Here is a 14,897-nt window from a genome sequence, read left to right as displayed (position 1 = left end):
CTAAAGTTAGGTTGCGTTGAATATGGTAACTAGGTAATTCCACTGAAGAAAAACAGACCATACGTGTTGATAAAAATAATATATTAAAGGCCCAAACTTGCTGAGAATGGGGAAGACAATACAGAGTAAAAGCAGTGAGTTGTCTTCTCACTTCATAGTACAGAGAGGTGTGACTGTTTCCATCCTCTGAAACTGTAAATGCTAGTCAAGGAAAATGCTACTAAATATGTTTTTGAATCTTTTTGAACTGAAACATTATTTTCAGAGGTGCTTGTTGTTGGCCTAAATGCTACTGTTGCAGATTACGAGAATTTTGCCCTAGATTTCACTGGAAGTAGGAGAAAGGCAGTAATAAATGTTTGTTTAAAAAAAAACAACCCATAAATCACACCCAATAATTTTGGCTTGAGCTTTTCTAAAAGTGGTATTTGTGATAACTCCCTTGTCTGTCAAGCATCTGGACTGCAACAGGATAGTTACTAGCTATCTGAGAGAAGACTCCTGATGCCTTACAAACAACAGCTACTAGCCAGTGTAAGAGGGACCGTGCAGAAATCTTTCCTTGGTTCCTGTGAGCTTAGGTACCCTCTATTTTCTCTTCTTTCACTTTCATAAAGCTGTCATTCTGTTGCTGCCACTCTTCATTAATCGTGTTTTCTGATTAGGGAGTACTCTGCCTAGGGAGAGCTGTTTTGGTGAATGTCTTCTGCTGGGCAGGTCCAGCTCTTAAGGGTGAAACTGTCTGATGATAACTGGGAATCACATGTGAGTGCATGGCAATGTCTCAGAAGGTTATGAGGATGACTCTGCTCAATACTGCATTGGTAGTTTGAAGCCTAGATAGTCTGTGCCTGTGTTACTGGGCTACCTCTCTTGACCTGGATTTAGATCTTCCTTGAAGGAAATACCTTCACAATGTTTTGGCACTTGTAGCTGTTTGTTAAAATCGGGGGCTAAGAGAGAGGTAGCTTTATGGAGAGGGGAAAAAGGAAAACAACACCCCGCAGACAGCCCAGTTTGTGTGAGGAAATGAAAGCAACTTTCAGACAGCACCATCTTCTCAGCTTGCACCCAAGCACTATCACCGAAAAGGTCTCAGTACGCCTAATTTGCACCCAGCCTCTGTGGGTTTTGGAAACATCCTGTAGGTGGGAGGCTGCATTCTGGTTTTTGTTGCATGGTGTGGGGTTTTTTTAAGCTACCTCGTTCAGCTGCATAGCAACAGCAGTGTGTTTCTGGCATGCTAAAAAAAAAAAAAAAAAAAAAAAAAAGAGTGGGTTTAGGGTATGTAAGAACTGAACCTGATACTGTCACTTTTAGAAATAGACATTTTGGCTTCTGCCTAGTTTTGTCAATCTAACCTTCCTGGAAAGCAAGCACTGAAAAATATGCTGCATTGTGAAAGAAAGGTGACTTGGAGTTGGGGCTGTGGATCAAGAGAGCCTGATTAAAGCTATTTGAGTTTTCCTTTGCTGCATGAATGGCTAGTTTGAGGGAGGTGCAGCTACATCATGACAAGCAGACTGGAGCACAGGAACGTTCTCTCAGGTGGCATACTGGACTAACCTTTTGAGATACCAAACTTGGTTTGGGGAGGCAGTAAGAAAAAATAAGTGTAGTAGGTTTACATTTCAAGTCTTGGCATTTGAATGAGTGACTTGCTTTTTAAAATATCTCCAGAAGTTTTGGGTTTGGGGGCTGGGGAGGAGGTTAGTTTAATCTGACAGTGTTTTCTCCTTCCTCCTGCCCAAAGCTAATTATAGCGAAGGCTTGGTAAGGAAGAAGATAAATCGTGTGCCAGCTTTTCATTTTGGAGATGCAACTTTCAGCCTTTGTTTGATAATTGGAAACGAGTGGTCTTGCTACATCTGTTCTCAATCACGCAAACCACTGAGCGGGATGGCACGAAGGCTGTAATGCGGAGTAAATGTGGTGGCGGCGGCAGCAAGGCTCACGCTGCACTGGGACAGCATTTGGATAAGTGCGTCCTCCTTGCTCCCTGAATCCTGGCCTCTAGCTAGCGGCGCTGATTGCTCACTTCCAGTATTGGTCCTAGGGAACGTAAATGGAAAACATCCATGTTTCTTCTGTGGATGGTGTTAGCTGAGCACTGCGTAGCTGTTTGGATCTTGCTCAGATCTCTGCTGCCTGACTCACTGATAAAGCATCTTACTTGTATTGTTTCATTATAATTAGGTGGGAGGGGAAGGGGAATATCATCTATAAAATTTACTGAACATGCATTTAACTGTTGGGGTTTTAAAAGTGGTGGCTTTTTAATTTTTAACATAGTTCTGCTGTCTTCATGCTATCGCTTATTTACTTCAAAATTAAAAACTTGCCTGTGATATTTTGACAGAGGTTTGTCTAGTTTTCTGGCAGTATACAGAGTTATTTAATATTTGCTGGAGAAGGCTCTGTATACTGAAACCACACCTATTAAACGGCTGAGCTTAATTACTCTGAAATTATTTCTTATTTCCCATAGAGCCCCATGCTTAGTGAAGGGTGCTTTTGTGTTAAATCTGGTTTTTTGTTAGGCTGTCCAAACAGGAAACGTAAACATCCATCAGCGAGTCGAGACTTAAGGATGTAGCTTCCTTAGGAAATCCTACAACTGTGCCAAATCGTTCTGCCTGGAGAGGAATACGCCATGCAGGTTGTAGTCTTGATCTCCGGGCCTCGTGTACAGCTGCCTTGCGTTGCTTACTGAGGCTGACGGAGGGAAGGAAGGGGTTTGAAGTGCAGGAGAGGAGGGGGAAGGTGGAGCCTGTGGGTTTGGGTCCTGTGCAGATGAAGGGGCAAGGACAGAAACATTGGCGTGAGCCTGTGTGAATTTAAACAGAAACTTAGAGTGGTCTGGAACAATATTTAAACAAGCTATGGAAACGGACGAATTGTCGGTTTGGATTTTGGGATGTCTTCGTGTGAAATGGGCCCTTCTCCGGTGTGGCAGCTGACAGAGTAAAGGAATAGCTTATTTTGCTCTAATGGTATAGTGTAAAGCAACACTGTATGTCCTGTCTTTTTATATGGTTGTGTGTATTGTTTCAGAGGTTTAATTTTCATTATTATGTTCTTGGCGATTTGGAACCCTGAGTGAGATCCATGGACTTTGGTTTTATCTTTTAGGAGTAACTCAAGTGAATATCCCCCCTGCAGCAGGGTTTCTTAGTACCATGCAGATTACAGATAGATTTCCTGCCCAAGCAGCTGTAATTATTCAGAGAGGCACATGAATGCAAATTCTTGCCTGTCACTCTGGAATGCAGTGTTGATGCTCAGAAGGGCTTGCTGGCAATATGTATTAAACAGTTTTGGGGGAATGAAAATTCATTTTGGGCAAATTTTACATGGTTGTTAGACTTTGCTTCTTAAGGTTAATCTCTGTGGAGCTAGTCCAGCAGTATCATGAATAGGAAGCACTGAGATATTTGAAGTAGAGTATGCATTTGCTTTACTTATGGATTCAGTGTTATACAAATCATAGTTTATTAAAATAACTATAGAATCTGTGAGTAATTGTTTGTATGGAAGTGGATTACATGATCCAGTGAAATGAAAATCCCACGGGAGCTTTCATATACAGAAAGACCGTGGTGTGTAGGAGTGCTGAGAACATGGAGGCAATGAAATGATAATTGGTTGAATAGAAGAGGTACATTTTCCTAAAAAGACATCATTCACATGTAAATAGCCATTCTGTTGGAAACCTTGATATGCAGCAAGGCATTAATTGTATTTTACTAGATTATTTTTTTGGGTCCATATCACTCCCTGCCCACATTAGGTTCAAAGTTGTGCAAGATGTAGGCTCTGAATCAGGATCTGAAAAAACTGTTTTCAGTCAACACATTCATGTTGTGTCAGTTGTCAGACTCAAGGAGGCATAAGGCGTATTTTCTTTTTTTTCTTTTAATATGTATTTCTGCCTGCAGAAGTTTGGCCCTCCAATGTACATTTTTAACCTGTGGTCCCCAAGTGTGAAATGAGTTTCCCAGCAACGGGGATGCTGTAGAACCGCCTTGCTTCTTAAGCAGCTCTGGTTGTAATATGATGAGGTGTTTTCTTCCACTACTACTTTAAGCACACACACACACACACCCCCCCCTTCTAATTGTTCCTGAAGTGCTGCACAATATGGACCTGGTGGTGCTGGTGAACAAGATGAACATGAGTCAGCAATGTGCTCTTGCAGGGAAGAAGGCCAAAACCCATGCTGGGCTGCATTAGCAGGCATGTAGCCAGCAGCTCCAGGGAAATGATTATTCCCCTCTGGTGCTTCTGAGGCCACGTCTCTCATACTGTGTCTGAATTTGGCCTCTCCAATTTGAGAAAGACGGTGACATACTGAAGTGAGTGGGGTGGAGGGCCACCAGGATGGTCAGTGGGCTGGAGCACATGAGCTGCATTTGGTCAGCTTGGAGAAGAGCGAGCTCAGGAGAGGGAAAAGTCTCATTGCAGTCGTTAGCTGTCTAATAGGGGAGGTGTGTAGAGAACTTGGAGCCAGGTCTCTGAGGTACACAGTGAAAGGAGGAGAGGCAATAGCAGTCAGCAGCTGCAACAGTAGAAATGGCTTTAGATACTGGGAGAAAAAAATTTACGGTGGGGGACGGTCAAACACTGGAAGAGGTTATCCAGGAAGGCTGTGAAATATCTGTCCTTGGAGAGACTCAAAACTCTGCTAGATGGGACCATTGGCAGCCTTCTCTTGCTGGATCTGCAGCGAACGGGAGGTTGGAGCAGATATCTCTGGAGTTCCCCGCCTACCAGAGCTGCTTTATGATCCTGTCCTGTAACTCTTAGTAGGCATAAACAGCTCTTGAGTTCAAAACAAACACAGCATACAAAACAGTCATGAAGTCAGGCACTTTAAAAGTGAAAGGCATGTCATGCGACAACAAATTTAGTACTGCCAGCCAGATGAAATCATCCTATCATCAAAGGTTTCAAATCAAAAAGAAAAATGTGTGTATGCAGTCTCAGTTAAGACTACCTCAATTTCAACTGTTTTCTAGGTTAATTTTTGCAAAAGCTACACTTCTGCTGCTGCTGCGGTGTATTAATTACTTCATATTGCATTCTCTAAATCACTGGGAGCAGCTTCTGCAGCTTAGTGCCCAGGGATGACTAAAAGTTTGTAGACACACAGTAGAGCAAATGGATATTTTTGCTTTGTCATGTAATTAATTATGTATATTCCAGTTAAAGAATATGTCTTGAAATTAAAAGCTGAAAAGTTGATGCATGACAAAGTCCTGTTCTCTGTATCATATTACATCATCTGCGAGTAGAAAAGGTGTATTGTTAGTCCCTCTATAGCTAGCGCAGGAGCTCTCCCATGAGAGTGCTCTCTGAGTTAGCTTTGCATGCCTCGGACAGCCAGGCTTTATTAAGTGTCTCTTGGTAGGAAACAGCAGCTACGTGTTGGGAGAAGGGCTTTGCGTTTCCCCTTGTTTAATCCTCTGGTTTTCCCTTCTTCACAGACTTGCCCTCTTCTGAAACCGGCGGATGCTCAGTGCCCATCTCCTGCTGAGTCACTGCCCTGCTCGCCTGGCTCTGTGTGGGGGTGTGAGGCGCTTGGAGGCTGCTCAGGCCCCCCGTCAGGAGGGCTGTATAGTATTACAAAATCTCCTTTGCCATTACGTTATGCTTGGAGTAAATCAGCATGTTACTTTAGCCTTTCACCTCCAAACGTATACATGTCAGGGAGGAGGAGGAGGGCAGCAAAACCCTGGATAGGTCAAAACTAAATTAATTTGGTGACTTCATCTGACTCTAGTTGGATCTCATCCCTGCTGAAACTCCCAAGCCTGCCCACAGCCTTTTCTGGACTTAGAAGGCGGAAACAGCAGGAGTCGGGAGCAGCAGGCTGCCTGCCCTGCCAGAGCTGCCACCGAGCTGCCACCGAGCTGCAGCGTGGCTGCTGTGCTGGTGGGTTATGCCTCCAGCATCGTGCTTTGGGTGCCTGACAGTGTTGTTTTTTCTTAATCAGGAGTTCTGATTGTTTTGATCCCTTCCTAATCAGGGAAGGACATTTCCATGGTGTAGATGCAGGTGGCTGCTTAGGTGCATGGCTGTACCGGCATTGTTTTGCCTGGGAGTTCGCGCAGGTGGGGCAGTGGGTTTGGGGCCAAGCTCTTCTCTGCTGCTGTCTTCATTTTCCAGTAAATCTGCATTTGCTAAAGCATATGAGGATCTACTTTCTGAAAATGCAACTAGTCATCGACCATCTAGTGGGAGCAAAAAGATAGGAGGTTCCCTTGTTCTTTGTAGAACCCGGGCTAGGAACTGAGGCTTCCTAACATCTGCAGCCTCTCAAGGCATCCCTCCGCCACCATGATGAGTGTACTCAGCACTGCTGTTACCTTGCATTTTTTAACCTCTTAGCAATCCTTTAGCAGTGTCTGCATGTATGCTTAGTAATCTGTTATTTTCCATGAGTGGAAGAAAAAAATGAATAAAAGGAGAATTAAACCTCCCATGTGTGTCTTGGTGAATTGAGACTTTGTTTCACAGAAGATTAAGTGTTGGTTTATTCATCAGCTTTTTCAAGGTTTTCTAGTTACAAAATGGTCATAGATCCTCTTTTGTTTTCTAAAATGTAGGTGTTTCTAATTGAATTGTTTACTATATAATGCAAGTCTGAGAATTATTTTTTCTCTGAACTAGTTCCCCCCCTCCCCTCCATCCCCTTGTCTGTTGTGAAAGGTAGGCTGGTTGCCAGTGTCTGTTTATGAAAATTTTACAGGTTGAATGTTGTCCTTCAGGGCATCAGAACAGCAATTCAAGCTTAAGATCTTGGAGTTGAAAGCCTTGGCGGGGGGAGGGTAATAACTGTAAGTAAAAGCAGTTGGGTTTTTTTGCATTGCAGCCTTGCCACGCTTATGTTCCTCTCATTCAGCCCACTTCAAAGATTTTTGTGGTTCCTCATTAATAAAATGCCTTCTTAATTTGTAGTAACACTCATTTCGTACTGAAATTTGTGCATCCTTGCCCCATGTTAACAAATGCCTGTCTGTTCAGCGCCGAGCACTGCTATTGCTTTGTTCAGCTACTCCAAGGTGCAGTTTGAGGTTGCTGTGCACTGCGGTGGTCCATTCCTAACCAGTCTATCTGGGGGGAAATGGTGGTGGCCAAACGCTGTGAATTGCTTCTATTTTATGTAAGCTATTGATAACTGCCTTTCTTGAACCTCCATCCATTGTTAGGAATGTATTTGTTTACTCATAGAAATTGATAAGGAACCTTTCAGAGTATGCAAATACTTTCAGCCACAATTGAGATACCATGTAGTTAAGTGTTAATATTGCATTGTACTTTCAGAGGCAAAGGTGAAGCCTGGAAAAAAACCCTGTTAGTATTGCTGTAGAGTCATGATGTTATGTATTACATTGCTGTACAGTTTCAGTGAAAGCAGGAGTGCAAATGTAGTTGGAAAATAAAATACCTTACTTATGCTATGCAAATATGACTGTCAGATCAAAAAAATTAATTTGAAGTGAGTCAGTGAATGTGGCTTGTCCCCCTCAGGTGCTGTAAGATCTTCCAGGCACTAAATTTTCTTGGAAATTCTAACTGGTCTTTTCATTTTGGTAAACCACCCCAATTTCATAACTATTTAGTGAATAAATTTAAAACTATTTTGTAAAAACTATGCAGCAGACAGTGTAATGCATTGCTAGTTATTGGGCCATCTCAGAGGTTTTGGCTCAAATTGCGTATATTGTTTGAATGCTTTTGATTGTGTTTTTCAGATTTGGGGGAACTGAATGTCTGAAAAAGAACCAGTATATTTCTGCCTCTCAGAGAATATGTTTTTGGGGCTTTTTGTGATGGGGTGTTTTTAGTTTTTTTGTTTACTTTTTCAATGTATCATATGTACCACGAAATAATTACCGTCGGTCTTTATAAGAGTTACTCAGATTTGGGTCTAAACAGTCCTGAAGACCCGTCACAAAATTTATGTAGGTCATAACATCCCAGCATTGGCAGGCAGCCTCTCTAATTTAAAAGAACAAAACTTAAAAATGCCCTAATCCAATCAAAGCAAATCTTTATTACTTTAATCTCACTTGCACTTAAACAGGGAGCTGCAGTGAGAACAATAGAATAAAACACTGCTGTGTTAAAGGTAATTCTGCAACATTCAAGCAATCAAAATGTACATAGATCGCTTCAGTCTTGTCTAGACTCTGTAGCACGCTTCACAAACCATTTTAGGTCTTTAAGTCAGATGTATGTAAAATGGCATTCAGAATTGCATGAGATGCAGAGATAATAGAAGATTTTTAACATTTCAAGGCTATTTAGTAAAATGGGAACAGTGCGCTATGGATTTTGACATTCAGCATTTCAAAAGGTGTGAATTTCCCCCAATATTACAACCACAGGATTATTTTCTCCTTTTTTTTCTTTATTCCATGCCAATACTCATTGTGGTCAATCTTTAACTGCTTGAGTTTCTGACTAAATAAAGCCTTTATAGTGCTTGCTACAAATATTGCTTCAGTTGCAGTGCTCTGACATGAGGGCCGTGGCTGTGGCCGTATAATTTGCTGCTGGAGCACAGTGTAAGTCAAAAGGGAGAGTAAGTTGAACAGTGTTGTCAGCATTGTGCAGGCGCTTTTTGTAGCGTCTTTCTGTCCTCAGGACTCCTTTCAGTAAAGACAACCTCAAGCGTAACTGGCCTCTAATGACTACAGCTAAGGCTGTATGCAGTGAATGTTAAAGAAGCAAGTAAGGTCCAGCTGCAAATCAGCTGCTATTTCAGGACGATATGAAAGGATGAATTTTCTTTATTCAGGGATGCAGCCACCAAGGCCGGCAGGTTCATTCCTTTAGTGATTTTTGTTTTGCAATAGCTTTAATAGAGAAAGCCCTCCCAACAGCAGCTGCAGCAGTCTCACTCAGCTACATCTTAGCCTTTTTGCTGTATCTTCCACTTCAGTAATTTTTGATGTGAGCTCCTTTGTTTTACTGGCAGTATATATCCTGGTGCTATCAGGTGCCAGTTTCCAGAAGGCTCCTCTTTATATTGTCACATAGGCTTTCTACAGCATTTAAAAACTTAGCATTGTACTGTGCCTGACTGTACAAAACCACAAGGCTTTGCAGGTTAAGAGGCGATGGCGTGCGTGATGGGCTTTTACACTACAGATAGATTCGTTGCTGTAATCCTTCCGGTCTTGCCATTATTACCGGTTTGTCATAACGCAGCTTCTGCTGTCAGCAACTGCTAGTTTCTCCTCAGAAAAATAAAGTAAATATGCCTCCTCAAACACCGCTGGATAGCACCTTGTAACAGCTGCAAGTTATCTGTAGCAAGAGCAGTGAAAAATGTCTAGTAGCTGAATGCTCAGTGCTACATTTGTGTAGCCTTAAAAAATTAATACTTCTTTGGGTGTAATGCTTACTGTCAGACGTGTTGAGCCAGTAAATTTCTTGATTGGGGAAACTCCCTAAGTATATACATGATTTTCAGCACCTAACTCATCCTCTGAACTCAGATCTGTGGTGCTTAGTCATGTGTGTGTGAAGGGTTTTTCTGAAATGGCCTGGACTAATTTGTGAAGATTCTCCTATGGCTTGTTCATATTTGTTGGGGGTTTTAATTTTGGTTTCTTATAAGTAAAATAAGGGAGAGTCCTTTGTGGTTATACTACTGTAATAGCCAGAGGGTTTTAATTTGCACCTGTGTGCTCTGAAGTGGGGGATATGATGTGCTATCTTCAATCTGCTTTTAGTTACTGTAGAATTGCCAGGCATCTCTATGGAAGGTGGAAGATCTCAGGTAGATGCTGGTTTTCAGGCTTGTATAAGCCTCATTGCAATCTTATGCTTGAGAGCCTTCAGCCTAAACAAGGGAAAGCCTAATAAGTTGAAAATGTAAATAATGTTATTGGGAAGAAGTAGTAGGTTAGAAGATATGATCAAGTTGTTGGCTACTTGGCCATTCAGAGTATGGCCTGTGTGTCTCCACCTGTCCAGCTGGTCTCTTGCATAGACTTACAAATGGCTATTAGTATGTGTTTTGAATCTGTAGTCCTGGAGAAAACCTGAGCCCCGCTGTGGATGTCGAGCACAGGGGGTTCTTGTCTGTTGCCGACCATGGAGGCTCCACTACCCATGCCTGCTTGTTCTTTTTCCTATTCTTTTGTTTTGTTTGTTCAAGGTCTGTCTGTGTGGCAAACAGGATGTGTGTGTATCTGACCCTTAAATTAGAGCACACTTACTGTAAAGGAAACCTTTCCCAGCTGAGTTTATTTAAAACGTAACCGTTGGGAGGGTGGGTGACAGGAGATGCAAAGACGTGGTGAACTCTTTCAAGAGAAGAGGCTGTGGAAGATTCAGACATATTTTAACAAGTCACTAGGAATAACTGTCAATTGCATGACACTAATTTTTTTTTTAAATGGAAATTCTGATTCATTTTGCTCAAGTTTGTTTAAAACTGTATTGATACACTTTCTTGCATACTTGCATGTATAAATGCGATACCTGCGTGTACAAATGTGGAGCTATTGTCTCTAACAAATAGCCTGAACTTTCGTTTGACCCATAGAATGTAATAATTCATTTGCAGACACAGTGTAATTTGTTAGAGATATCCTTCAGGGCATCATTGTAAAACTCAAGGTTATTCGTTTGCTCACAGTTTCCTGCAGCGGAGCTCCCCACCCCGTGCACTGCAGCGAAGGACGTGGTTTGCTCTCCTGTCGGTTGCAGGATATGTATTTCTCTTTGCAGTTGCTTTTGGAGAGGGATGATGAGGAAATTCCTGCTTTCTTCCTGCATGTGGGTTTTCTTCATCTTTTTAACAGAGTAGACTTCTCTTTTGCTAGTGGTAGCTGACAGTTGTTCTGAGCTCTGTCTGGCCTTGAGAGGCCAATTAAAATTTGTATGGAGTAGTGGCAATTACAGATTTATTTCAAATGTTATTGTCTAAATATCTTTAGCTTTTTTAGAAGTGAGTGGACTGTTCCATATTGAACAGTTGGCTTAATATTGAACTCACTGTTCTGACTCTTAAGTGTATATTAAATTCACTATTACTTGAACTGCCCTTACAAACAGTATGCAATGTGTTAGTTTAATTGTGACAGTGGTAGTATCTTTGTTAGTTTCTTATCTGCGTAAAAGGGCTAAAAATAATAAAGTAAAACCCATGCTGACAGTGACATAGTGAACTTCAGATGCCATTAGGAACAAAGATGATGTTTGCCTGCTCAGTCCTGCCCACCCAGGTGCTGAAGTGAAGCTTTCATGGTTAGCCCTTACGGTGTGGTTTTAAAAGGCACTCCCTAGCTCTATAACTTTGTTCTAGCGCTCAGTTCAATCCAAGCACTTGGTGCATGCCAAGAAAACGACCTTTGCTTACTGTTACACCGAATACAGTGCTAAGTTCATACAATTAGCTGTGCTGTCTGGGAGCCTGCGGGAGGAACTGAGCAGAATGAGGACAGGTTGATTTCTTCTGTACTTTGGAGGTGCCCATACAGCAGCGGGTAGATGGGCAGCCTGGTTCTGGATGAATTTCTGGCAGTAGTAGCCTGACTATTGGAGCGTGATTTTTTTGCACCTGTTTTCTCTCTTTGCTTCCCCCCAGCCCCCAGCAAATGTGAGGATTTTGTGTTTTGGATGTTGATGTCGGTAGGTGATGACAGCCATTTAGAACAACCTTCTGTTTGTGAAATTTCTTAGAAAGTGACCTATATTATGAACTTTGAAATATTGTATTTTAAATTTATTCTCGGGTTTGTGTACTTACACACTTCTATGTTACTGAGTCAAGTTTCATGCTGGTGAGGTTTTTTGGTCTGTTTTATCTTGGTTGCTCCAGCATACCTAACTATGGGCAGAGTTAATTCTGCAGAGAACACAAAGACTGCAGAGGTTATCTATTAAGCTTCAAACAGTTACATCTCTGCAAATTTTCAATGAAAATAAGTCCGTGCAGACCTCGGATGCAACAGGGGAGATCCTGCTATTGGTCATTGAGAGAGAAGGGTGAGGTCCAAAGCTGAGGTGGCAGGACTGGCATCAAAGCTAGGCAGTTTGGTGTCACTAGAGACAAAGGTGTGCAGTCCCCTCCAAACCCTTTCTTTCCAAGAATAATAGTGCAACTTCATTGACTGTTTATTTCTGAGACACCTTGTGCTGGGATTGTTACTAGTGGACTTTCTGAAATCCATTCCTCTTGGGAACATTATTTACTCTTTTCACGAACGATCTTGGTTCAGCTCTTTGAAACCATTGATGAGATAAACTTGCACATGTTCATCTTTTCTCTTGGCAATGTCTTGCGACAGAAAGATGTGACTAGTGTGGAATAACAGGGAATAAAGTCCAGTAGTATGTGTTTCCAGTCTATGTACTTTGGGACTGATGATAAAGGCTACAATGAATTACCTACTCGCAGGAAAAGACCTTAGCTAACTAGAAGAATCTATTTAACATGATGTGGCTATGAAAATTTTTAACACAGAGTGCCATTTTCCAAGGTTTTGGTGAAATGTTTTGAAACATTTCACCAAACACAGTTTGAAACTCTTTGGCTTTGTTCTAGGAGGACTGCTGGCATGGCCAGTAAGTGAAGGGCTGACTTGATAAGAGACTCTGAGGATTGATTTGTTTAATCTAGACTACCTGGACACTGGGACAGACACTCGGTGGTGTCCCTAACACATTATGAAATCAACTCTGGGGAAGAAAAAGCCATTAGAGCTGGTGGATCATGTCAGTGGAAGTATAAATGGGTGAGAGGAAATGTTCCTGGTGGTTTAGAGGGATTGGGCCCCATGGCAGCTCTCGGACCAGGCAGTTGGGGGTGCAAGTCTCAGTTACTTTCAGGATAAAGGTTGGTAAATTGATTAAAAAAAGATTATCTGTTATTGACTCTGTGACTGTTAGGAACTGAATTAATGATCCGAAAGGTCCCTGTCCCAGTAAGAAATCATCATTTGAGAAAGTAGAACAGCCAAATCTTCTAGAAGTTATCTGAAAATGAAACACTGGTTTAGGCAGTCTGATCATCCTGCAGTGACAAACAACTGACAGATAGGTGTCAAATCACTGTGTTTGTGCAGCACTACGTGATGAAATCCCAGGTGTCTGATCCTGTCTGTGTATCTTTAGGCTATGTCTGATTCTATTTTTCCTGTTTTACTAGCATTAACCAGAATACTATAGGTTTGTATGTTCTTTACATTCAGTGACAGCCAGAGAAATATGTTCATAGATTCCAAGATGACATTCAGGAGTTTACGTATCGTCGAAGAATAAAAATTAAACCTTCTTTCTCAAGAAATGAGAGACAGATGTGCAGTGATGCAGCAGCTTTTCCTTCTTTTTTTTGAACAGGAAGTGTAAATTCATTGTATCCAGAAAACAATTATCAAAATGTCAAAAATATTTTTTTGTCCTTTTTTTTCGTAGTTGGGGAATGGCGGTCAATGTGTACTCTACCTCTATAACCCAAGAGACTATGAGCAGACATGACATCATCGCATGGGTTAATGATATATTAGCTTTAAACTACACAAAAGTCGAACAACTCTGTTCAGGTAAGAAAGTGTGGTATGATCTACAAATATTTACTTTAAAACCACTTCAAAAGTCTGATTTGTTGAAAACGGGTAATTTTTAACTTTGACATAAAACAGTTACTCTAAGAAAAGAGACTGATGTATGTGCAAAGGAAGCAATTTTGCATTTGTGTTAATCATGGAAAGATAAGGTGCCTTGAGAAAGCATAACAAACGCGGTGTGAATGGGATGAATGTAGCAAAAGATACATAGAAGTAATAAAAAAGTTAACTAAGCAAGAAAAGCATACAGTGATAAGCTTTTGTGTTGTGAAGCTACTGGGGTGGTATTTTTTCAAATGGAGAGTAGACACAGCTGAAAAAGAGACAAATAGAGAACTGACACTCTGGGTGAACAAAATTCTCCAGCACCTTTTCCTTCCTGGTAAGGGTCCTCAAATCCCTGCTGATGTTTGCACAAGTGTGACTGAAGAAAAACATGGATTTGAGGAAATGAGCTTTTAGCTGTTGTGAGGGCTTTAGAAGTTTGTCAAGAAAATCTGTTTCTCTTTAAATGTAACTGAGCTTTTGTAAGTAAATTTGGTAATGAGCCCTGAAAAAAAGGGTAATGGTTTGAATACTTTGGACATTTTGGTTAAGCAGAGTGGCAACTACAAGATATGTGTTAAACAACAGGGTCTGTAACTAGATGATGACTAGGAATGACAAAGACAAAGGTTGATGTTTCACTGACGATACAGATGCCCCTGGGAAGTGATTCTTTCTGATTTCCTGCTGTGATTTTTAAATTTGAAAATGTTTGTGTTGAAGGAGATCTAGCTTAGATCGCTTCTTCCAGACAACTGACATGCTGGGAATATCATACTTATGAAGACAGTGCTCTAAGTACATAGAACCCAAACCACATTACTGCATTTCAGCTATTTACTGGTCCAGCTGAAATGCCTCAATGGGGTTTTCTATTAATATATTTGAATTTACCTACCATTCTGGGTAAATTTTCTATCTCAGAGATCTTACCTGAAAGGTATAGAAAATCCGGTGTGGATGATAGCCTCATAGCCTACTCTTCAAAATTTAAAAAACAGATCTCAGCTGCAGAAACAGGCTTACGTGCTTGCAGGCTTGCACAGTGACTATAAAATCGAGGTTGAAAAAGTGCAGGTTAAAGTACATGTAAGTAACTGATATAAACAAAATGGCTGAAGACACAGAACGTGGGAAATAACCTTTTTGACGGTTATTAAACTTGAAGTTGAAATGTTACATTTATCTGTTGTTATAGTTGCATGTCCAGAAGTGAGCCTAAGTATTTTCTTTCTGTGAATTACATGTAAAGGAAATATTGAT

General features: G+C 41.2%; 1 protein-coding gene across 5 annotated transcripts in view; it reads left to right on the top strand.

The window, feature by feature from the left end:
- The window catches only part of MAPRE2 (microtubule associated protein RP/EB family member 2), a 99,958-nt gene that overhangs the window by 47,183 nt on the left and 37,878 nt on the right, over positions 1–14,897 (top strand). For 4 of the 5 annotated variants that reach the window (XM_056330946.1, XM_056330941.1, XM_056330943.1 and 1 more), the window contains one exon: positions 13,438–13,565. The exons of the other annotated variant lie outside the window; for it this stretch is intronic. In XM_056330946.1, coding sequence (XP_056186921.1) covers positions 13,445–13,565 — 121 coding nt within the window. In that variant the 5' untranslated portion in view covers positions 13,438–13,444. The remainder of the gene's footprint in view (positions 1–13,437; positions 13,566–14,897) is intronic. 5 annotated transcript variants of the gene reach the window in all.

The sequence above is a fragment of the Falco biarmicus genome, chromosome 3 (genome assembly GCF_023638135.1).
Source record: "Falco biarmicus isolate bFalBia1 chromosome 3, bFalBia1.pri, whole genome shotgun sequence".
NCBI classification, from domain to species: Eukaryota; Metazoa; Chordata; class Aves; order Falconiformes; family Falconidae; genus Falco; species Falco biarmicus.
The sequence above is the reverse complement of the archived record's forward strand: the minus strand, read 5'-3'. Positions and strand labels throughout refer to the sequence as shown.